Source organism: Macrosteles quadrilineatus, unplaced genomic scaffold, assembly GCF_028750875.1.
Source record: "Macrosteles quadrilineatus isolate MER2022 unplaced genomic scaffold, UCM_ALF_1.0 Scaffold_9__3_contigs__length_116548681, whole genome shotgun sequence".
Classification (NCBI taxonomy): Eukaryota; Metazoa; Arthropoda; class Insecta; order Hemiptera; family Cicadellidae; genus Macrosteles; species Macrosteles quadrilineatus.
In genome coordinates this window covers 43,739,501-43,765,703 of record NW_026542602.1, presented here as the reverse complement: position 1 = coordinate 43,765,703, position 26,203 = coordinate 43,739,501, and the positions used below count along the sequence as shown (strand labels likewise).

At 37.3% G+C, this 26,203-nt stretch overlaps 1 protein-coding gene across 1 annotated transcript in view; it reads right to left on the bottom strand.

Moving 5' to 3' along the window:
• Positions 1-25,399, bottom strand: part of LOC129002634 (uncharacterized) — a 29,999-nt gene extending 4,600 nt beyond the window's left edge. Inside the window, exons 1-12 of the mRNA XM_054430584.1 lie at positions 25,026-25,399; positions 20,816-21,012; positions 19,039-19,342; positions 18,041-18,257; positions 16,942-17,178; positions 9,454-9,685; positions 8,696-8,805; positions 8,039-8,137; positions 4,426-4,573; positions 3,811-3,899; positions 3,066-3,181; positions 2,182-2,372 (exon numbers count right to left, since the gene is read on the bottom strand). Of these exons, the coding sequence (XP_054286559.1) occupies positions 2,182-2,372; positions 3,066-3,181; positions 3,811-3,899; positions 4,426-4,573; positions 8,039-8,137; positions 8,696-8,805; positions 9,454-9,685; positions 16,942-17,178; positions 18,041-18,257; positions 19,039-19,342; positions 20,816-21,012; positions 25,026-25,234 (2,149 nt within the window). The 5' untranslated portion in view covers positions 25,235-25,399. The remainder of the gene's footprint in view (positions 1-2,181; positions 2,373-3,065; positions 3,182-3,810; positions 3,900-4,425; positions 4,574-8,038; positions 8,138-8,695; positions 8,806-9,453; positions 9,686-16,941; positions 17,179-18,040; positions 18,258-19,038; positions 19,343-20,815; positions 21,013-25,025) is intronic.
• Between the last annotated feature and the right edge of the window lie 804 nt (positions 25,400-26,203).

Sequence of the window (26,203 nt, the reverse complement as noted above, 5' to 3'; positions counted from 1 at the left end):
CTTGTACGGGTCTGGGGGGGCTGTTCAACGGATGTTTACGTCCTACTTCAGTGGCCGCCAGCAGGTGGTATCAATTCAAGGTGCAAAATCTGGGGTGGCTGCGATTACGAGCGGAGTTCCGCAAGGCTCAACACTTGGACCTAGCCTCTTTATCATCTTAATTAATGATTTCAACCTAGAGAGCTATGATGCCCTATTATATGCAGATGACACTGCCATTATTAATAGTGGTAGTAACATGGCCAATTTAACAACGGGGTCGAATTTCTGCCTAGGGGAGGCTAAGGAGTGGTTTAGGCTAAACGGACTGCAGTTGAATGAGGGGAAAACTCAGCAGCTGCTCTGCAGCTTGTGGACCCGCCCTGAAGCCAGGTTGGATGGGCCTAGTGTGACTGCAGTCAAACTGTTAGGTGTTACCATTGATGAGAAACTTACCTGGAACCAGCATATTGATGTAATTTGCAAAAAGTTATCTCGAGTTAATTGTCTTTTAAGGAAACTAAAATCCCAGGTGACGTCTGACTATCTTAAACTAGCCTATTTTGGTTTGTTTCATTGCCATTTAAGCTATGGCTTGGTCTTATGGGGCCATGCTCCGAACACTACTAGAGCTCTGATTATGCAGAAGACTGCTGTTAGAATTTTATCTTCGAGTGGTAGACGAGATCATGCCAGACCACTTTTTGAACAGCTCGGCATTCTCACGATACATAGCCAATACATTCTAGACTGCCTCCTTCTCTTGAAAACTGACCCTAGGCTCCCTCATATTACACGAGACCAACTCCACAATTACAACCTGCGCTCTGCAAGGAATGTGGATGTCCCGAGGTGTAGGCTATCAAAGACCAAGGACTGCTTTCCAGTGTTAGCACACAAGCTCTACAATAGACTGCCCCTTCACATTAAAGAACTCCTTCTTGAACCTTTTAAAGTCCAACTAAAACAATGGCTGAGTAGGAAGTGTTTTTATTCCATTGAGGAATACTTTACTACTGCAATGGACTTTTGAGTATGAATCCGGCCGCCATGTAGTGTAAATACTGTAAATATTAGTTTATTAATTCTTAAAAGTAAATTTTATTTGACAAGATCAATCCAGACATCTGGTCAACGATCGCCAGTTGGTAATGGTAATGGTAATGGTATATATATTTTTTAAATTGCGAAATCATAAGAAAAAAACGTAGTTTTTGGTTCGTCCGTTTGTATGAGATATAAGTACCAGAGGGACTTTTTTCATTCACTACCAAGAAATAACCCTGACACGTTTTACACTTACTCAAGAATGAGTGTTTTAAGTTTTGATGAGCTTCTGGGACGTCTGAAAGATAAAATATCAGGACAATCTACGAGAATGCGGGGCAGCATATCTCCAGAAGAGAAACTATTACTAACGTTGTGGAAAATTAAATAAAAACATAGTTAATATACCTTTTATTAATAACACTATAATACCTTGACTCAATGTATACATTGATTTTTGATGTATACACTGATTTTTTATAAAATTTTCTGTATCTATGATTTCTGTTTTGTTTTATTGTATAAGCTGATTATGTTAAAATATTTATATTATGTTTTAAAGTACAGGTTAAGTGTAAGAAAGGGCCATGTGGCCCTAACTTTGCCTGTGTAAATAAATGATTTTTCATTTAATTACATTGCAATGACGAAAAGATGTTAATGAAATAGAGTATACATTTTGTTATGTCATTAAAATCGTTTCTCCTATATTTATTACCTTAACAACAAAAGATCAGTAAACTAGTATACTGAGTAATGCCCGCTGGTAGTGACTGGTGGCGCTGCCAGTCGCTCCAATGTGAACAGTCCGATAAGAAACCATGGTGCGACGTGGTGGCGCCACCAGACTGGTGTCTTTGAAAATCGCAACCCCGAGCCACCGTATTTCTGGTCGCGCGGCCAGACGCGCCACCAAGGCTCAGTGTGAAGATGTCCCATTTAAATCAATGCTAATGTAACGTAGCCACCATGGTGTCGCCACCGGTGTCACCACCATGGTGGCCCTGTGTGAAGGGGGCCTCAATCAATTATGATATTGTTTCAACTTAAACACTGAATATGTGACATACTAAATTCGAAAACACCCTTATGTTCTTTACAACACTAATCATAATTTGTTTTTCAGCTATTATAATATTAAATTTAGTGTCGTACCATCACTGCTACACTGAGAGTCACTATTGACGCTGCCAGGTCGTCGTCCGCCTGCGTACGCGTCAAACGTGTACTCCACCGACCGCTGTATCGGAGGGATACTGTCCTCGGCCAGCCCGTGCACCTTGCGGTAATGAAACTGAAGACACTGCTTGGTGGTGAATGCAGCTGGGCACTCCGCCTCTCTACATCTACGACAAGGAACAATCCATCAATCATTAAGAGTCATCATAAAAGTCATACAAAATTCTAAAAAAACTTTTTTGAGGGTAAAGATGATATAGATCCACTTGAGCTCCTGCAGGATTTCCTGAGCGCTTCTAAAGCTCTGAACCTCGAATTAAATTTCAAGACTTATTTAGTTAAAAGTGTAGAACAGCTTTTGTATTGACCCCTAGATTTGATCGGCTCCTTATGAGCACTCAGGGGAAGAAATTTGAGTTTGGCTGGTTCTAGGGGTAGGCTTTCCGTCTAGCTTTGTGAATACAGTCTTATTCTTCAATGGAATTTACGTCACGAATAGAATAATTAATTATATTAAAATAATTAAGTTTTTTATACAGAAAGTGGAAAAGGAGGAGCTTTATTTGGAGGGGCATGAATAGAAGATGCTTATTACAAGTCAACAGCACCTATACTGATTTTCTGGGCGTCCTTTCCAAGCAATTTTTTGTGATGCTAAGTTTTACGCTTAAAAAATAAATAGTGAGGTATTATTGTTTTTGTGTATATTGTTAAGCTCTATTTCCCATTGGGCAAGCCTGCTATCCTCACAAAAATGTTTAAACTCCATAATGTACGGTATGTTTAATCCATGGTTAAGCATTGAACAACAGTAGACAGTATACTTAGAATGAAAGAAAAGTGCGATAGAAGTGACTTACTTGAAAGGCTTGATCCCAGAATGGGTCAACATGTGTATCTTCAAGTTGGATTTGTTTTGAAACATCTTGCCACAACGATCACACGTAAAGGCTCCAACAACATCCTTCTGGTGAACCTGAACATTCATTTCATTTTTTTTACTGGTACTTTACTATTACAAAATTGATTTGTGTTGTTGGATTATCGTAGCATTTATTTATTATAATATTTTCACTTTTAGTAAATTGAGCTCTCTGATACAGAGAACAGTTTAACTCTAGAACAACAATCTTTTTGGGATAGACCTAGTTAGATAAACAGATTGTGGTGGATTTTTGAACCATTGAGTCACAGCTTAAAAGCAATTGGTGAATGGCAAGGTGAATGAGAAATCATTTTTGGATTATTTAAGTACCCCAAAGATACTTCACCATTGATCAGGCCTACAAAACAATATTATTAGTTTTAATTTACTTTACTTTCAAACGCTGCACTGGGAGTCATAGACGTGTTGTAAATATTTTAGCATATTGAGTCAAAATTTTATTGCATTTAACTGTATGTGAGCAGATCGCTACATACACCCAGCTACAATATTATAATAATTCAAATCTGTTGCTGGTGTCCCACTATCACGATTTTGATTTCAATTTCAAAGTCAATACAAATTTCCAAATTTTTGTGCTTGGTCGATTTGTCAGGAAGATGAGATCTTCTTATGTTAAATATTTTTTACCACACAAAAGTAACACATTTGAGACATACCTCTTTGAAGTGCCTCTGTAGAGCTGGTCTAGAACCCAAGATTTTCAGACAATGTTTGCACTGGAAATCCCTCAGCACGTCTAACATTTCTGCAACATGTCAAAAATATGTTTAACTAAATAAAATAAAATATAACCCTTGGGTTCAATTTCAATTATTATCAATCATTGAGATGGGGACACCACCTAGGTGCGTATTTGAACCCAAGACCAGCTGTTTCATCAGGCAGGACGATTTATTGAAAGCCCAATGATTGATGACAGCTGGGTCCAGTATCGAACCATCAAAAAGTTATAAAAAGTTCAAAGGATCGATCAACTTCTCATAGATAACTAGAAAAGATTTAGAAACCATTAAATCAGTACACTTACACTAGAGTATTGAAGTATTGATACTCTAAATTCCCAATTGAATCTAAACAAGGGATTTGGGAAAGAATTAACAAATTGGGAGGGTTTCAAATTAAGCAGCAATCGTAATATAACTAAAGAGTAACTGGATGTTTTCTTCACAATGCTTCTGATGCATCCATTGATAGGTAATTATTTTGTTTTGTTGAATAACTAAAACAATTAGGATAATAGGAGAGTTAGGTTAGTAACATTTTATACTCACCGCTATGCATTCGCTTGATATGCACTTTCAATTTCTGGGGTTGGCAGAATTTACGGCCACAGTAGTCACACAAGGGACGACTTCTGTTAGGATTGGCCGAGCAGCCGTACGTGCGATGCATCTCCAGATAATTGAGACGAAGGAAAAACTGACAACAATAAACATTTTTATGTTAAGAACAAAATAATAAAACCTTATGATAAAGATTATGGTGAAAAAATTACGTTGATGTGGTCCCAACCAATAACTTATATTAGACAGTTGAGATTACATATTTTACAGAACTGTTAACTGTGATAAATAGTCAAGGTTATTTCCCAAATTTCTAAAATCCTTTGATATATTTCTCTGTAAACATACAATAGAACCTTGATAAGAAGTGTCTCAAGGGGATTTGGAAAAAAGTCCTATCAAGGCACTCTTCTTGTCATAGGTCGTGTTTAATAAGGTCATTTCGGCCAGTTGTTTGCCTTGATGTTCATCAAGGTTAAATAAAAACACCAACCATCATTATAATGAGAGCATTTCAGAATTTATGCAAACACATATTTTCTTTCAAATTGTAATATATAGTGCAGTAGGCAGTTAATATTGTGTAACAAGTTGAAATGGGTTATTAAATAAAATGTTAGTATAATCAAAAACACAGGAGTTTAATTTTTTTGTTCATTAAACAAAAAACCATTTGAAGAACCATTTGAAGGTTCATTAATACATTAACAGTACATACATAACTAAACAAAAAGTCTTTGATTTTTGTTTGTTTGGACTTAGTAACAACACTGGGTTGTTTGGCTGTAGTCCAAGGCACTATCAAGGATAGTTATCGTCCCAAGAACAAAAATACTACCTACTTGAGATAAAACAACAAATAATAAGGAACACAGTAAAGGCCGGTTTTATGCACCGCGACAGTCGCGTGTCGCGTGTCGCGGCGCGACTTAAGTTCTATTGAGTTAAATGAGAGCATTTATGCACCGCGACAGCGACAAACTGTCGCGTGAGTGAATCTGCGATCTCTAAATACCCGCGACAGGTTTTAGAATCGCAGCTTCAAAAAATGTGTTGCGCGCGGTTCAAGTTCTATTGGATCAAATGGGCACGTTTATGCACCGTGACAGTCGCGGCGCGACAGTAGTATTTTTCATACTCCACGTGGTATATTCTCCATATATTTCTATTGATTAATGTTAATAAGTAATATATAAATGAGTTCTATACCCTTTATTTGTAATACAAATTACATCATTTTATTATGTAATGACATTTTTAAGAGGGTTGACCCAATTCCAACTGGAAATTGTATGCATTGTTTAAATAACTGGGATTTTGTCATTAACGTGTACAACACTACAGGGTCTATATTTAAACAACTTAATAATCACTTCTACATCACAAACACAACACACAACATTGTATTGAGAACAGACTGATTTCTCTAATTCCACCACCACCGGATGTGAGTTTACGCGACAAAAAAGTGTCGCTGTCGCGTGACATTTTGGTCAGCCGCAAGACGTGGCGCTACTCGCGACTCGCGACTGTCGCGGTGCATAAAAACAGCCAAAGACTTAGACCACAATGGAATTAATAAACACGCTACTAATCTATCGACAATAAACCAGATTCTGAAAAATGGTAGTGGGGTAGGTGCGCGTAGAGTAGGGGTTTCACTTGTTCTAGGCTAAATCCCCTAAAAATACCCCCCCAAAAAAAAGTTCCTCCAAAAAAATCTGTTCTGGCGAATTCCCGTGGGAACTGTTCCAAACGGTTATGTAGAGTCGTGTTACCATGGTTGACTTCTCAAAACGACTTGTCATAGAGGTTCTGAGTTGCCTTGTGATTTGGAGAAAATGTGTCGTATTGAGTTGTTAAAAAAAAATTGTTGTGTTATAGAGGTTAATTTAACATTGAGTGTTTGGGGTTTTTCATGGGGATTTGAAAAGCGCACTTGTAATAGAGGTTGTCGTGTCATTGAGGGTTCTAATATTGCAATCACATGTTCTATTTACAGCGTGGGGGGAAAATAGAGAAGCATATTAGGCCTACAAATTTCCGGTCAAGTTTTTGACCACTGGACGACCACTAGTTACTTAAAAAGTACACAACTTAAGATTTTTCTACGTAAGGAATCAATTGAACTTTATAATAGTAGGTAGTGTCATTCGGTGTCTGGATAAATCTTGGAATTTGTAAATCAATTTTACTTTCAAAAAATTGTTTTAAATTTTTTATTTTTATAACTTGTATATTTTTTTGTTTTTTTACACTTTGACTAACCTATTACCACTATTTTGTAGAAAATTTTACTGTGAATGGTGAAATAATTATTAATTTATTACCTAAGGTTTTCTTTCTATAACAATTAGAGTAAAAGTCTACAAATTCGGTAAAATTAATTGCCGACAGAGGGTGCTGCAGGCAGAGCATTAATTCCTTCACCAATGGGTTAAAGGTTTATTTAGTTTAAAGGTAAAATTTATGGACTATGATACTCTTTCAAAAGAGGACTCAGGATAAAATTTTCCTGTAGTGTCCAATTAAATTTGTTGTGCCCACAGAGCATAGAATAAATATTCAGTCGCCACTCCTATACCTACAGCTATACCAATAGTGAAGCCGATTTCCGCCATCTTGGTGAGAGAGTCGGGCTCGGAACTTTGAATACACGGCGTCATTACCACTGTGTTTTTCTATGCTACTTTATGAATTAGATGAAGCTACCGCTCCGAGGATACATATAGAACTACCCCCCCTTCGATATTGACCTAGGACTCTGCAACGCGGGCTTTCAAAGTTCTGAGGTGAGAGTTTTAAAAGTAAATATTGATTAGTGGTTTCCATGGTAACAATATAATGGTTTAAATGTAACTGCAGACCGGGTTGGCCGCCATCTTGGTACGAGAAGCCTGCTTCACTCCAGACGGCTAGTGCCGCCTCTATATTTATTCTATGCTCTGTGGTTGTGCCACTGGATGTTGGTGGATAATAACAGTAAAAGATGCATTTTTAGCCATATGGGGGCAATAATACATTATGATTCAGTTTTGATAATTAAAAATATGTTTAAATGAAAATTGTTTAATCACCTTAAATTATGGATTCCAAGGGTTTAATTGAAGTCTGGATATAAAAAGCAAGCAAAAAAAGTTTAAGTAAAAAAGTAGGCCTATTACGTTTCTCAAAGCTTTTATTTTATATGTTTATATGGAACAAAAATAAAAAAAGGTTAATCATTAGCATAGATAAATCATACTCCTTAGTAGATTTGTCATCCTTATGGAACAGCTGAAGCCAATTTTATTGTTTGTTCTGTACGTCCAACTGTAGAGGTTATGTTTTGTTTATAATTTGTTTCTTGTTATTTCAGTCATTTAAAACCTCATTTAATCGTATAAAACGATTTAATCATAAAGAATAACTGGTCCCTTAGTTATATAACCAAATAGTAAAGTACAAATAATGAAAATAACCCTAAAATAATAGAAACAAAATGTGGTCTATCCCAGCGATCAGAGTGGACGTACATGAAAAACAAGCTTCAAAATTTACAATGGGATGAGGAGTCTACTTGTGTTGCTTAGTCTATGTCATTAGCTTTCAAAATATTTACCTTATTACAAAACTGGCATTGGTAGGCACCTTTTCCATTGTGTTTCTCTGCTGCATGCTTGACGATGTTTTCCTTTCCAAGAACTGAACAACCACACACCTAAACAGTAAGCTCAAATTGTAATAGGCACGAGACCAGGATTGTTTTTCATATTACTTCAGGCTAGAAGGGGGTGAGGCATTATCACTTAGATCAAATCCATTGGTGATTTAGTAGGCTGTGAACCCGAGACCTCAGGAACAGAAGTCCCCCGCTTTACCACTAGACCAGCTCGCTACCATTATACAACATTAGTACACACATAAACATTATGTAACACACAAAGATACAACATAATATGCTTAATAAGTGGGACTCATGGCTTTCGAATACCACCAAAAGTTTTAAAGAAAGATGGATAAATGTAACTTAATTATAATGGTAGTCATTCATTTTTTTGGTTGGCGAGTGGTTATAGGGCTTGCCATAAAATCTATACAGTTCTGGTTTGATTCCAAATGAGATTGATTAAACCCACATGCCAATTGTGACTGGGTTATCAATTAATGGTACTATCTAGAAAAAATGTGACATTAGGTAATAGCAAGATAAGGCCTGGTTTTGGAATGTTCCCTTACAAAACATTAAAAATGCCAGTGGCATTATACAACTATTTACCTTGCAATGGTACTTGCGGACCGTAAGGCTGAATGAGGGGTCGTGGAACACTGTACAGTGGAGCCGATAATACAGGGTGTGCGAGAAACTTAGATTGCATCCTCCACACTCTGTGAACATACATTGCAAGTAACTGTGAAAATAGTTGGTACAAGGGCTGTGAAGAAAGTAACAGACATTTGGGCCGAGCCTAACAGTTTACGGGACTAGAGCTGTCATCTAGGAACGAGGCATTAATTTATTGAACGACCGTACATATGTATATTTACTATTGATATTTGGTTGCTTTGTTAATGCATGCGCCCTGCACTAATGATGGGCTTTTATTATTTGCACAAAGACCATCATACGTAACTTTTGTACTTGATCTGCAGTGAGGTAATGAAGTGGGAGCTACATTTCCTATAAAATACATCTTACCAGTTAAGTATGTTTTAAAAAAAAAAAACTTCATTATTTATTATGACTTTAAAATTTGTTATAAAATGTAGTTTTTAGCTTGGCTTTTTTTAACATTATATAGACAGCAGTTGTATTATGAGTGTTTTCACAATTTCATTATTTTCCTTATTTTATTCAGCCTAACACTTTTACAATACAAATAATTTAACATCACCTAAAAGTTGTATTGTTTTTGCTTAAACTAGTTAGCCTACTATTTTAAACCTAGTGTTAGCCATCCACACTTAGATTGTGAATGTTTAAACATTTATCCCATACAAAAAACATGTCAAAAATAATAACAGATAGGTACTCACTTGTTTTATTGAGTTTTTTATGTGACCAGGCATTGTTCGTGTTTTCCGCCCAGAAAAACAACTCCTCTCCCTCCGAGATGGCCGATGTTGTGACAAAAACTAATTGGTGGTTGCTCAGAACCACTTCCAAATTACGCTTGGATCTCGTAGCAGCGGGATGAACGTACCGCAGCCAATTAGACTCGTTCGGATCACTTGTGGTCAAGTATTGGCTACCATTTGCATCGTTCAGCTATAAACATCGTGAGTGGGTTTTAGGGACAAAATTTGACAAATAAAATCATAAACCATTATAAAATGTGAAGTGTAATGTCTTTTATCCCACAAAACTCACTGGATCAAAACAGCTGAAACTTTGCACAAAGATAAGTTTCGTAAAAACAAGTTTTCTTTAAAAAAATAAAAGGAAGAAATAAGTTTTCAAACGCTAGTATCCATTTGAATACGCCTACTGTTATTACATTGAATCGCTTTTTAGTAATTTGGTTATTCTATGCATTCTTACTCACAATCTATGATTCGAATATTAGGGATGGACAGGTTTTTTATTTCCTTCCCGATATTCAGGACGGGACGGGCCGGGATCTTTTCCTGTGTATAAAAAGTCTTGAGTATTGCAGCTACCAAAAAAGACATACAAATCGAGTTTTACCATTTGTGGCACTGATCTAAAATAACCAAAAAATTGATAAAAATGTACAAGTATAGAAACTTATGACTCGTGGTCACGGTGCGATCGTCAAAATGACTCGCGGTCGCCGCGGGATCGTCAAAATGACTCCGCGGTCATGTCGTGATTGTTGGTAAGACTCTGCACTCACGGGGTAATCGTCGGTACGGCTCGCGGTTATAGCAGGATCGTAGAAAGGATACAAGTATCGGAACCCGTCCATCCCTACCACTATATAATATTTTCTGCAGAAACTAATACTAGTTAGGTGTAAGAAAGGACCATGTGGCCCCAATTTTGCTTGTGAAAATAATTTATTTTTTTTTTTTTTTTTTTTTTGTAGGCTGGGCTTTCTGCAGCCCTCGCCATCTTTCTGTGACAATGTCGCACTGTCGCCGTAGTTCTGCTTTGGAGTCATTATGAAAGGTTTAAATGTCCCATGTTTGTGTAATTAATACAAAACTAAACAGGATAATACAGGCGACTCCCTATCATTTGGATATTTTTGTATTTTGGATGGTAAGGCTAGTGTATCATGTATCTGTGCATGATACATACCCACACATGTTAGTTTTTCCATAGCCACATTAGTTTTATTAGTTGGTTAGAACGTCTGCAAGATCGTCTGCAAGATGGCGGTGGATAATGATTCCGAATGTAAGGTGTGTGGAAAAGTGACTTTAGAGGATGAAGATGCAGTATGTTGTGACGGTTTCTGTAGTGGATGGTTCCATATAAACTGTGTGAACATTAGCAAAGAAAATTATAACGCTATAAACAAATTTCATGAAGCTATCAAGTGGTTGTGTAAGGACTGTACCGGCCGCATTGAAAAAGCCCGGGACTACGAGTTCTCTGCTGAGGACTATTTCAACATGCATGATATGGTAGGAAAATTATTTTCCATCGTCAAAGGACTCTCAAATGACAATGTAGCCATAAATTTAAAACTCGATACAATTTTTGAGTCAACTTTGAGGTTAGATCACAGCATGCAAAAATTGTCTGTCAATCAACCGGAAGCTGCGGACGACACAACAACAAAAAATCATCAGTCTACAGCTGACAATCTTGGAATGGTGGAAACATCTGACAACCTACGTAACAGCTCGGATCTCGATCTGTCATCTGGTCCAAAACAATCTGTGACCCAACTGTCACCTCCTGTGGATAAAAAGGATTGTGACATTGTGATTGTGGATACAGTTGTTGAACAACAAAAAATACCCTGGAATGAAGTTGTGAAGAAATCGAAAAAACACAAGGTTAGTAAGCCGGCGCAATCTGCTGTAGGCCTTTATGAAAAGAAGAAATCTGGACAAGAACCCAACTTAACCTCATCTGACAATGAGAACCTAGCCTCTCTCAGCCAAGTGCAAAAACAACCTGCAGGTAGGCCTACTCTATCTGAACCTAAGCATAACGTCTATGATAAAAATAGGAAAGAAACTAGGGCAAAAGTTGGATCTAGAGCCAGGGACATTCAAGTTGTTGTTGGTACAGGGGGGGATGAGCTTTGTGGTGTTAAAAGAGCATGGTTTCACCTTAGTAAAGTAAATAAAGACACAACCTCCTCTAATGTTGAAGACTTTCTTAAGAAAAAGTTTCCTCAAAGGGATTTTGTGGTAGAGAAGCTGGACTCAAAAGGCATCAACAGCAGTTTCAAAATTGGTGCAGACTTTGAACTTAGAGACAATCTGCTTGAAACAGCCTTTTGGCCTAAGAATGTTGCTGTAAAACGTTTTTTATTTTACAGGAGGAAAGCCCCTCAAACAGGTTAACAGAAGAACTAACCCCTAACCCTAGTCCCACTGAGGTAAGAATTTCAAGTAGGCCTAATGTAAATATTCTACATAAGACTAAGCCTGGCACACTTTCTGTCAAAATTAAAGTTGCTAGCGTAAACGTTCAATGCCTAAGGACTAAATTTGACCTACTATCCTTATTTGTACTTCAGCATAAACCTGACATTCTTTGTATCTGTGAGCACTGGCTAAACTCTTCTGAGCATGATTTGTATAAGAAACTTGAATTCTTGAGTCTTCAAAGCGTATGGTGTCGACAGCTGCACATTCATGGAGGCACGCTTATTTATGTAAATAGTGTAAATAAAGATTTTAAATGTAGAAATGTGGATCTATCTGAGTTTTGTGTAGAGATGGACCTGGAATTGGCTGCGGTGCACCTTGTTGATATGGACTGGATCATTGTCTCAATCTATCGTTCCCCCTCTGGGAATCTCGATGGCTTCTTTTCACGTTTGGACGACTGCTTAAGGTATCTTAGCAGGCTAAAAGCTAGAATCCTCCTTTTAGGTGACATTAATATTCACCTAAATTACAGAAATGCCCATGAGCTTGAATTTCTAAATCTAATCCACAGTTATGGTTTATTCCTAGGAAACCGAGAACCAACACGTGGAAACAACCGTGTCGATACCGTTGTGACCGATCTACCATCCGAATCGTACACAGTAAGTGTTGTGGACCCCCTTGTTGCCGACCACTGTGCTGTCCTAATGAATGTGTCTACTGAAATGGTAAGTCATCAACCTCAGACTCCTTCTTGGTATAAGGACTATAGTTTTAACAAGCGTAACATAAATGATGCTAGCCTGGCACTGTTCTCAGCAATGTTAAATCATGTAAACTGGAGGAACTTTGACTTCCCTACTTTGTGCCCTGAGGAGGCTTTTACATTATTTTTCCAGACATTTATAAATAAGTTTGACATAGCCTTTCCAGTTGTGGTGAAAAGAGGCCAAAAGGTCACAACCATCTCTAAGCCTAAAAAACATTCAAAACCCACAGTCTGGTATACACATGAATTAGCTGAATTAAAAAAGCGTATCTGTTTTCTTTTTGATCTTTATAAGACAGCTCCAAATGTTGAGCTAAAGGTTAAGTTTTATGACAAGTATCTAGCTGCTAAGAGGTTGTATAGGAAAGAGGTTACTGTTGCTAAGAAAATATGTAATGAAAAACTAATATCTGAATCTCATAACCCTTGCAAGGCTGCTTGGGATCTGGTCAACTCCTCTAGGAAGGGTAGGAAGGATTCTCCTTTTTCCAGTATATCTCCAGATGACTTTAACTCATTTTTCAAAGAGTCATAAGGAAATACCCGATATGAATGTCAATCCAGCTGACATGGTAACAAATGCCAGTAATTCACATCTATACTTATTTAATACGCAAGCACGATTCTTGTGACAATTACTCCTTCGAAACTACTGAACCGATTAACTTGTTTTTGGTGTCATTGGAAAGAGCGTAACGTGAAGTTGTGCAGGAAACTTTCTATTTAGGTAAATAATTCGAGAGTGAGGCCCTGGGGCCCTTTAAAGTTTCGTATTTCTCCATAAGATTAACATGGGAAACAAACATTGTTTTGAAACTCCAGCTGTCGTCATAAATTAAATATTAAATAATTGGTCTCCATGGAAGCATGAGAAAATTCACAATGTTTACATTTGCTTTGACATTTTATTGTAAACAACCAGAACTGTCAAATGTCTATTTCACAAATTCCGACAGCTGATCCAAAAAATGTATTTTCCTTCCACCATGTATAACAACTATGTGGTAGGTTTATTTATTCTTAAACTTTATGATAGATTATTTACTATAAATCTATTTCAATGATTATGAAACAGATTTTTCACGTTGCGAAGCAAAAATTAATAGTGAGAAGAAGAACATATGTAAAACAGTCAATGTGTAAATTATCTATGTTGTTAAAAAAAATTAATTAAAAATGTGTTTAGTTTTGGATGTTGGTTTGTGTTAAATGATATCGGTTATTAGTTATTGCATTTTTATTCTAAGGATTTGGCATATGAGTAAGCCTATGATAAATAACACCATTTCAGAGTTCTGCCAGTTTTTGCCTAACTCTATCCTGTAGAGTTTAAAGTAGCCTACACCTTATTGTCTACATATTGGCTAAACAACTTAGGTACGGTACTTTATAAAAGCTGACAGCCTTTTTACGTTGACTTAAATTGTAAGCTTACCTTTTCCCGTACATGGGCAGATTGATTGTTAAAAATTAACCCTTTAAACTGGAATAGAACTGTCATGTAAATTGTGAGTATTTCTTTTAGTTAATAATCTTTTAGTTGACTCTTTTAAAATCATTAGAAATTATGACTGTTATTAGTTTTTAAACAAGTTACTTGTTTATAAATAACTCATGTACTTCTTTGCAATTGCTCGATTTCGAGCAACATGTACACTAGTTTTAATAAATGGCAACCAACTACCACCCATAGCATTCTCAAGATAGTTAGCAGCTTTTCCAACTCGGTCAGCCAGGACATCCATGGAGTTTCTACCATAATACTCAAATCTGTGATTACTACCCTAGTTGAACCATTGACATTCTTAATCAACTACTGCCTACAGAATGGGATTTTTCCTGATGCGCTAAAGAGGGCTAAAACTGTGCCTGTCTTCAAAAAAGGTGAACACTCAAGTCCTTCCAGTTACAGGCCTATATCAGTCATCCCTATACTAGGGAAAATATTTGAAACAGTTATGAAAAACCAATTGATGGACTTTTTTGAATCAAATTCCCTTTTTTCTCAGTCCCAACATGGTTTTCGCCCCTCCAAATCAACTGTGACAGCAGTGACTGAACTTGTCTCCAAGATTACTGCAGCTTTTGAGGAAAGGGAATACGTGCAGCTAACGCTTTGTGACCTTAGTAAGGCGTTTGACGTCATAAGCCACAAAATCTTGCTGGACAAGCTAAAAGCATATGGCGTGGGAGGTATGGCCTATCAATCGCTTGAAAGCTATCTCAAGAATCGACGTCAAACTGTCTCTGTTAAAGGTGCCTTCTCAAGAGAACTGTATATTGAGCATGGCGTCCCACTGGGCTCTGTCCTAGGCCCTCTGCTTTTTGTCATCTACATCAATGACCTGAGATGCGATGGGAAGTCCCTCCTCTACGCTGATGACACGACCCTGATATCCAGAAATTCTCGACTGGACCTGCTCCAAAGTGACTCCGAGACTCTCATGGCAACTGCCAAGAATTGGTTTGTGCAGAATAAGCTTAAGTTGAATGGTTCTAAGACCCAAAACCTAATCTGTACCCTAAAAAGAAACATAGTTCCCATCGAAGACTCACAGTGTGTCAAATTGTTAGGTTTCTGGATGGATAGCCAGCTCTCATGGGAAGACCATATATCCCACCTTAACGACAAGCCATCCAAAACAATCTTTCTGCTGCGTAAAATCAAGCTGGAGATATCTGAGCAGTATTTACTGACAGTGTATTATGACCTATTCCATAGTCATCTGAACTACGGTTTGCAGTTGTGGGGTCATGCACCTGGTTCTAGGAGATCCTTCAAACTCCAGAAGAAGGCAATCAGAATTCTTACTTCTAGCAAAGCTGACGCCCACTGTAGACCTCTTTTCATGCGTCTGGGAGTTATGACATTGTTCAGCCAGTACGTCTTAAACAGTGTTGTATACATAAAGAAAAACTTGAATGATTTTAGCTCAAGGGGTGACCTTCATAGTTGCAATACTCGCAACCGTGGCCAACTTGACCTTCCATCCCATCGACTCAGTAAGACTGCAAACAGTTTCCCCACTATGGCCATAAAGCTGTATAATAGCCTCAGTGTTGAGATCAGAGGCCTGCCAGTGAAAGCGTTCGTAGCGCACATGTCTAAGGAGTTGAAGACTAGGCCCCTTTACTCCATCAGGGAATTTTTTGAAACCCCTGACTCAGTTTGGACATCATGATCCACCGCCTTGTATATAGTGTATATAGTGTATATAGACAGAGTTTTAAAATTTTAATTTTTCCATTTAACGCAATCTATCCAGCTATGGCTGGGCAACGATGAAGAACCGGTAAAGGTAAAGGTAAAGGTTTAGCACTATTCCATACTCACATAACATATGGTATAAATTAGTAATGGGTCGGTACTTCACATCAAATGTTGGTTCCGCTGGTTCTTGGCAAAAGAAACGGAACCGAGAACCAGGTATGGAGGGGTATGGATATTATTTTGTGTGGTAAAAAAAGTTGCCTGTCACCCCCTCCCTACATTGTACCATAACAATTGTATCGTAAATATATAGGCCTAGGGGTACCGGTAGTGTTAGAGTAATATGTACGTACAACATTGCTCCTGATGATCCTGCACAAATTGTAAAGTATACATCAGACCTTATGACACTTCAAGAATATATAGCAACAAGGTAAGCCTATATGATTTTATTTTGTTGTTGCTTTCCTTCATTGTATGGTCTAATTTGGAAGTGAAGTACACTATGCACACACTCTCTGGTTTCTAAACCCGAAGATAGTTTGATTTTTTTTTTTGTTTGGACAGTTCTTTAGTCCCAGAAGCCACAAACAGAGAGAATTTACTGCAACACCATAGCCCAACCATTTCATAAATGTTAATTTAAATTTTAACACAAAGTTTAAATGTCGTTCTCAAGTGTTAACACATTATGAAGATCACTGATTCTAAAAGCCTTTCAAATAAACCAACACTGTAGAAAAGAGCGTTTACCAAGAAAGGGCTTTAAGGCTCTTAACACAATTCCACAAATAAAATTGAGAGAGGCGGGAAGAGGGTATGATTTATGTATTGCCCCTAGCCAAAAATCAGGCGGGAGGGTAAGAGCTTTGATTTTATTTAGTATTTACAATATTAATTATTAGCACTATAGCCCAGAATTAAAAGTTCATTTTTTTCCAAACGCCTGATAATCAAGGACAGCTTGAGTTTCAAACTATAGAAAAGCTACTTTTTAGGATCGAACTGGGTGACCCAGTAGACTAACCTCCCAGATATGTTCCATTGTTGAGTCGTCAGGTATATCCTTCTCTTTGATGCAACGGCCCACCAAAGGTCCAAACTGCACAAAGGGCTGTATAGCCTGTCTTGCCACTACACTAAGTCCGGGCTGGCTATCGTTCACTCTTAGTTCCAAACAAGATGGCAGCGAGGCCTCAGCAAAACTCGGTCCTTTAGTCGTCTCTGCTTTGGTCCACTCACTTAGCGAAACAGCATCTAAAACCTAGAAAAATCAAAATGCATTTTTTAAATAACGTTAGTACGAGGCACGTTTTTTAAGTAAGTACCGTTTTCAAATTTCTCCGTTCCAGCGCTTCGATTGGCATTTTTTACATTTGTGCTAAGTGAAAATGAAAATCACAGCGCTGGAACGGAGAAATTTGAAAATGGTACTTACTTAAAAAACATGCCTCGTATTTAGATAATTCTCTCATTTACAGATAAACATGGTTATTTTAAGGAATAGTTCTTTTAAGGGTTAGTTTAATGAATAAGGAATAGTGTTCTTGTTGTATGTGTAGCCTACAATTGTTAGGGTTCTTTCTAAGGAACGTGTAGGCCTACAATAAATACCAGAATAATATTATCTTCCAAAATCTTTTTAACAAGCTCGACAACTTATCAATGTTTTTATTTACTTTAAATACCCTAAAAAAAGTGATTTTGGTTGGATTTCCTATTTCGTGTGTAATTTATGAACAATAATGACTAAATATGGATGTTTTGTTTTTACTGAGACTGCTTGGCTTTAGCGGTACAATAACATAACAAAGACATAGCAAAATATTACTTTTATTCACATTTATAACCATCAATTATTGTTGCCTTTGAATACTCCAAGCTAACTTTTAAGCCTGTTGTACAGAGACAGTTTATTTTTTACCATAGTCTCTTTCATTAGAGAGAGGAGACGGAGGAAACGCTGGACGGATAAAGTAAAGAAAGATGTGGCCAGGATGGAAGTCAATGAAGATACCGGACAAGAGACAGGGCGACGTGGAGGCAGTGTGTTGGTGAGGCCAAGTACCACTTAGGGTACAAATGGCCATGTGAGTAAAGTAGCCAATTGACATTATATCAAATACCATTCTTGTTGGTTGTCTCACAGGACATGCTTCCTGCAGATGATGTTGTTCGCAAACACTACAGAGTCTGATAGTTATGGCGACTCGTTCCTCCGCAGAAATCTGCAGAGCACAGTTCACCGCAGCAGCTGTAGGAACCGCAGCAGGCTCAACAATTTCTGTTTTGGTATTTGGTGTCGGTTGGTGATCATCGCTGTTTTTCATAACCTCCTCATGACTGAAAGTAGATAAAAAATTACTGTTTTTGAACAATACTTTTTGTTACAATATTATAGCTTTAACAAACGTTTTATAAAGTGACTGGCCATGTAAAATGTATTAACTGTATTCAATACAATTAAGTTATTCTACAATTATTTAACAATTAAGTTAAGGAATTCACCACTTGCTACATGATTTTATTACCCTCCAAAGTGATATAAAAGAACTATAAGACTAATAGAATAAAATAACAATTTAATACCGGAGGAAGGATTAGGCCTATCAAATTCTATAATTTACAAATGTTAAAGATAGCAGTCAATGGAGATCGGCTTTCAACAAAACACTCTGAAGAAGTATAGTCTGTCAAAACACTATTAATAAAAAATAATCTAGTTATTTAATCACATAACCAAAGCTCCTGAGGAGTGAATCAAAAGAAACATTGTTGAGTAGCTTCGCAGTCATAAAATAGAAATAAGAACTAAAACAATAAAAAATTCAAGAGGGTTGCACAATACTGAAGATTTGGAAAGCAAAACATACAGAGTTTAAACACTTAGGGATAGGCAGATCATTATTAAGGTCTTGAAGGTCAAGGGGTGGATTCAATGGGGCGTAATTACAATTGAGGAAGAACAATTATTACTAAACAAAAAATTAAGAAATATTTTGGGCTGAGAAAAGATAAATGAACCCCTCAAACACAGAATAAACACACTGAAGCAAAAAAATTCCAAATGAAGAAAATAAAATTATATACAACAATTTTTTCTAATTAATTACAATGAAATCACCTTAACTCAAACGATTTGATTTTTCTTTTCCTTAGTTTGACTAATCTTTCCTCATTGTGCACTAACTTATCTTTTGATTCGTGATCGGATTTCTTTTTCTTTTGTTTGATATTCCTACTATTATTATTATCTTCCCCTTTGTGGCATTTAATTTTAGTAGAGCTTTCATCAATTATATCATTTTCTAAAGGGGGTTTTGTGTCAACTCGGTGAATTAAATTCTGATTGTGAGCTGAATCTTCCAAAGAACGCTCATTCTTTTCCTTACTTGCTGGTTTTGGACCATAGGGTATTAATAATGTATCTGAAACAAAGAGGTTGAAATGAGAATCAACAAGAAGGCCAGTCAAGATAAAATGTAAGCCTAGGCCTACTGGGGATAATAATTGGGTTTGAAATTTAGGCCATAGGCCTATAAAGTTGGCCAACATATACATATATAGGCAGATATTATATTTAGCCTAAAACTAATCTTCAAGCATAAAATTCCCAATTTATTTTCATTTTAATCACTAAATAATTTAACCCTCTCTAATACATTTCTTATTGCATTAGCAAAAAAAATTGTATAGCATACTACATACAGATATTATTTGTATTGTATTACAGATATAATCTTCAACACGACAAACATGAGGTACATTCGGAAAGTAAGTTCTGTTTTCATTAATCTCTGCGGTAAAGCTAAGATTGCAGTCTCATGGATGCTTAGGCAGCAACTGTGAGATAAGAGAAAGACAGGCAAAATTACATCATTTTGAGCTTGCTGTTGTGTGTGTAGGACTTGTTTATAATGGCTGTGTTGGTAAGAAATCCCAACCATTGTAAAATTAGGTGGGGGATTTATTTTTAATGTTTTTTTAATTTTTAATTTTCAAAAAGTTAAACCAGTTGACATTTATTTACAAATCTGAGAGATTTTTTAGGAGTGATTTAACGGTGAGAAGATGTGTTTAACAGTTCAAAGAAAGGCGTGGGCGCAAGGCTCAATGAACTGTCGTTAATGATTTTTTTGTTCAGGCAGTTAGCGAAATGAGTCCACGGAGATATTTGCACAGGGTTTTGGGCAACAATTTAGACCTACAAGAAAAATTTGGTAAAACAACAAATAAACCTCTTGAAAATGGCCCGAACGATTTTCTAAAAAATTAGCATATTATAGTCCTTTAAATTCTGAACAAAATGGTACAAATCCCATTTCCGTAAAAATTAAAGTTCAAAAGCTATTGTAACTTATCAATTTATGTCATTTTCCCATAAAAACCCTAAAATACCTAACAAAAAAACTGATTTTTGGAGAAAACCTGTTTCTGATAAAAATTAATATTTTATGGTCCTTATAATTCTAAAGAAATAGTAGCCTACAACACACCATTGCGGTAACAATTACGGTTCAATAGTTATTGCAACTTTTGTGATTTTTTACTGTAAAATATCATATAAATTTGAAATAAAAACTTCACCAATATTTTAAGATTTTTTTTTTTAAAATAGCTGGCAAAAGGCCTCATAAAATTAAAAATTCTTAAAATATCGGTGAAATTTTTATTTCAAATTTATATTCATTCCCATATTACCAGTTCTTCTTGAAGATAAAATAGCATAAGTTATTTAACTCTCATCGCTTACTCATGATTAAGGTTGTTGACGAGCTTATGGGAGAAAGTATGTGTCAGAATGCTGATACCATTAATTTTTTTATATAATTTACATTCCGAACTTACCTGGAACACACTACGGTAACAGTTTATTTATGCCTATTTCATATTTAACTTACCTTCATTATTGCCATCTACGACTGCCTTATTGATAACAATCACAGACGAGCTGTTGTCAGTTGGCTTAGTTTCTTCAGATTGAGGTTTGATAAGAACAGACTTGTCATGGTCGAAAACATTATCTTCCACTGACACTAGACTATTTGGAGGTTGGTTTTCAATTTCTTTTTCAAAACATTTCATAATAGCAGCATGACTGCAAACAAAATAGTCATGGCTTAACTTATAGTCTAGGCTTTTAATAAACTCTTGCAATACAAATTTTTATGTTATTTGAAGGATTATTGTGTAGGCTACATCTACGTTCAAGTCACCGATTTGTAAAAACACAAGTTTTACATTTTATTTACATCTATAAACTAATTCCGTATCAAGGTGGATAGGGACTTAGAATACAATAAGATTAGGCCTTTATTACTAGGAATACTAAGGCAACTAGAACATCAGGCCCCAGTTTGTATAGGGGTTGATGTTCTGTATACCTTTGTTTTTATCTCATTTCTCGATTTCTCTCTTTACTGCATTTAATGGTTTTGGTAATGGTAATGGAACAATCGATATATCGATCGATATTTTAATTCGAATGAGTGTAGTAAAGTAAAGTGCAGCCCAGCAGCGCACTGTAAGGGTTGCCTCCATAGAATACCAAAGTAACTTACAGTACCCCAACTTGATGACCACGGCTGGAAAGCTACTAGTGGGATCAACACAAGTAGAGTATGCAAGTAAGTACCGTAAGTAACTTTCAACAACCCCTTAACTTGATACAATTCTAGTTTAGAGCTGAATCCCAGCCATGTGGTAGACTCGTAAGGTCTTTGCATACAGCTTGGCAACTACCTTAGTCATCCCTGCGGTGTTTTTGTTCAAATTGAAGACTAATGCCAAAAAGTGTTTAAAATAGGCCTAAGCCTAATAATAATTTTCAAAATTCGTCTGGAGCCCCTAAACTAAACAAACCAGTTAAACTACTAGGCTGGGTCTCAAAGTTTCAATGTAATCCTTATGGAAGCAGTATTTGACACATAAACAAAAACATATGATCAGCTGTTGACTTTTGAATGCAGTAGAAAAGAAATAGCTGATAGCATTAATCCACAGATATTAGAACAGAAACGGTATGGATCATAAATATAATCAAATGACGACACTAGCTTGAGGTCCGTGACGTAGGAAGTGGTGAAGGAAGTAGTAAAGGAGAGCAGTCTGGAGTGTGGAAACTGTTTATGACGATTAGATTTAGGTATCTGCATTCCTAAAATTTTATAGGAAGGGAGGAAAACTGGTACGCGACGTAGGAAGTGGTAAAGGAAGTAGTCAAGGCGAGCTGTCCAGAGTGTGGGGACTGTTTATAACGATTAGATAAAGGTAATATTAAAGGCATTCCTAAAATTCTATTGGAAGGGAGGAAAAGGGGTCCGCGACGTAGGAATTGGTGAAGGAAATAGTCAAGGCGAGCTGTAGGGAGTGTGGACTGTTTATGACGATTATATTAAGGTATCTGCAATCCTAAAATGCTATGGGAAGGGTGGAAAACAGGTCCGCGACGTAGGAAGTGATGAATGAAGTAGTCAGGGCGAGCTGTCCGGAGTGTGAAAACTGTTTATGACGATTAGATTAAGGTATCTACAAACTTAAAATGCTATGAGAAGGGAGAAAACAGGTCCGTGACGTAGGAAGTGGTGAAGGAAGTAGTCAAGGCGAGCTGTCCGGAGTGTGGAAACTGTTTATGACGATTAGATTAAGGTATCTACAAACTTAAAATGCTATGAGAAGGGAGAAAACAGGTCCGTGACGTAGGAAGTGGTGAAGGAAGTAGTAAAGGCGAGTTGTCTGGAGTGTTGGATCTGTTTATGACCAATAGCTTAAGGTATCTACAAACCTAAAATGCTATGGGAAGGGAGGAAAACAGGTCCGCGACGTATGAAGTGGTGAAGGAAGTAGTCAATGCGAGCTGTCCGGAGTCCTAAAATGCTATGGGAAGGGAGGAAAAGGGGTCTGCGACGTAGGAAGTGGTGAAGGAAGTAGTCAAGGCAAGCTGTCCGGAGTGTGGAAACTGTTTATGACAATTAGATAAAGGTAATATTAAAGGCATTCCTAAAATTCTATGGAATGGAGGAAAAGGGGTCCGAGACGTAGGAATTGGTGAAGGAAGTAGTAAAGGCGAGCTGTTCGGGGTATGGAATCTGTTTATGACCATTAGGTTAAGGTATTTGCAAACCTAAAATGCTATGGGAAGGGAGGAAAAGGGGTCTGCGACGTAGGAAGTGGTGAAGAAAGTAGTCAAGGCAAGCTGTCCGGAGTGTGGAAAGTGTTTATGACGATTAGATTAAGGTATCTACAAACCTAAAATGCTATGGGAAGGGAGGAAAACAGGTCCGTGACGAAGGAAGTGGTGAATGAAGTAGTAAAGGCGAGTTGTCTGGAGGGTTGGATCTGTTTATGACCAATAGATTAAGGTATCTACAAACCTAAAATGCTATGGGAAGGGAGGAAAACAGGTCCGCGACGTATGAAGTGGCGGAGGAAGTAGTCAAGGCGAGTTTTTCGGAGTGTGGCAACTGTTTATGACGATTAGTTTAAGGTATCTGTAATCCTAAAATGTTATGGAAAGGGAGGGAAACGGGTCGTGACGTAGGAAGTGGTGAAGGAAGTAGTGAAGGCGAGTTGTCCGGAGTTTGGGAACTGTTTATGACGATTAGATTAAGGTATCTGCAATCCTAAAATGCTATGGAAAGGGAGGGAAACAGGTCCGTGACGTAGGAGGTGGTGAAGGAAGCAGTAAATGTGAGCTGTCCGGAGTGAGGGAACTGTTTATGCCGATTAGATTAAGGTATATGCAATCCTAAAATGCTATGGTAAGGGAGGGAATCAGGTCGGTGAGGTAGGAAGTTGCGAAGGAAGTAGTAAAGGAAATGTTGTTCAGAGTGTGGGATATGTTTATGACCAATAGATTAAGGTATTTGCAATCCAATAATGCTAAGGGTAGGGAGGGAAACAGGTCCGAGACGTAGGAAGTGGTGAAGGAAGTAGTCAATGTGAGCTTTTCGGAGTGTGGGAACTGTTTATGACGATTAGATTAAGGTATCTACAATCTTAAAATTTTATGGGAATAGAGAGAAACAGGCCCGCGACGTAAGAAGAGGTGGAGGAAGTAGTAAGGTGAGCAGTGTGGAGTGTGGGAACTGGGAACCCTTTGTAGCAGTTATATTAACTTATCTTCAATGCTGAAATGCTATGAGAAGGGATGGAAGCATGCCCACGACATATAAAATGGTGAAAGAAGTAGTAAAGGCTAGCGGTGTGAAGTGTGGGCAATGTTTGTGGCAATTATATTAACGTATCTAAAATACTAAAATGCTATGGAAAGTGATGAAAACAGGTCCACGATGTAGGAAGTAGCTTAGGAAGTAGTAAAGTATGAGCACAATGTGAGAACCGTCTGTGGCAGTTAGATTAATGTATCTTCAATCCTAAAATGCTAAGAGAAGAGAAGGAAACAGGCCCTACGACGTAGGAAGTGGTGAAGGAAGTTTTAAAGGCTGGCAGTGGAGAGTGGGGGAACCGTTTGGGCAGTTAGATAAATGTATCTAATACCATTATATAGTCAATATACCAATATATAGTCAATTCTAATTTTTAAATGCTACGAGAAGGGAAGGAAACAGGTCTATGGCGTAGGAAATGGTGAAGGAAGTAGTAAGGCTTGCAGTGCAGAGTGTGGGAACTGCCTTTGGCAATTACATTAATGTATCTGCAATCCTAAAATGCTATGGGAAGAGAGGGAAACAGGTCCACGACGTAGGGGGTGATGAAGGAAGTAGTAAAGGTGAGCAGTGTTGAGTGTGGGAATGGATTAATGTATCTGCAATGCTAAAATGCTATGGGAAGAGACTGTAGACTGTAGGTTAAAATGATTACGAAGCACAAATCGATACATATTTCGATACATGCAATCGTTTACAATAGAAATTTACAACTGAGTTGTCAACAACTGATTTTTACTCCATAGAGGCTAAAAACGATCTTTACTCCCTAAAGAGTAAAAATGCTACTTTAGACCCGCAACGCATGCATTAAAAACGACTGTTTTTACTGCAGTATGACAAAAACAATATAGTATGAACCCCTGATGACTCCGCTCAATTTTGTGGATGCCTCTGCAAACGCCACCTAGTATTCATAAAGCCTTAAACAAACAGTACTAACCTGTTTTCGTTTGAAATCAAGTTTAGAAGACAAGATATGAATTTCTTATCTGAAATACAATTGAATCTGTATTTCATTTCATTCCATTTTTTCATATTTTCTTTGCCGATGAATATATAATCATCGTTTATGCTTTTAACCGGTCTCAAACTCTTCTTGTTGTTAGACCTAGTGCACTCAATTTTAGTTTTTCTACCTTTCTTAGACATTTCTATCTAGACCACTATAATAACAATTTACACTACAACTGGACGTTTTTCATACAAAATTTGGCTGCACACAAGAAACATATTTCAATATTAAATTATATTAAAATCCATGGGAGAAATAATAGTTTGGCCTAGTTTAGCATTGTTTGTCAAAATTATCAACATTGAGACTTCGCTAACACTAACACTAGTCGGTCTGACAGTCATACAACACAACAGACAGAGACGAGCGTCTAGGGACAGCTCCGGCTGCGTGATGTGACGTCATCCGTGACGTCAGAGTTTTCAGTCAGTTCACTCCTATAGCCTCAGGCATAAACGAATGAAACGATTTAATGAAGCGAGACTTGGGTCTTGGGTGTAGTGTATGTTGTTTCAGTCTAGTTGTTCTCGTTCTCAATCTCCTCATTTTCCTCAAGTCTCAAGTAAAGCTACAAGCCTTTACCTTTACCACCTTACCACTAAGTTACTGTGTAGAGGTTAAGTTTTTAAGGATGGTGAGGCTTTATGTGTTAATGTTGTGTTCGTTCCTCAGTTATTACGCCTATTAGGAAATTAGTAAAATGGGTGACACAGTCGTTTGCCATTTGTGCCAGCGGAAGTTTACATTAATTAAAAATTTGAGGACCCATTGCAGAAAGAAATATCCTAACAGTCCTCTACCCACATCAAAGAAACCTGAAGGTATTTCAATCACAAATTGTATATCTTGTCCTTTGTGTCTATGTGAGTCGAGATTTTTGAAACATGAAGAGTTACTCTTGCATATAACCAGTATACACGCAATTGATGTTGAGAGGCAGTCGTATGACTTTCAAGATTATGAAACTTTTCTTTTATGGAAAGAACAGGTTGAAGAACAAACAACATCCCGCTATGTAAAAACAAGAGGCATTAGAAAATGCAAGGACTCGGAAACTATCATTTTTAGCTGTTGCCGATCAGGCCATTTTAAGTCTCGGGGCAAAG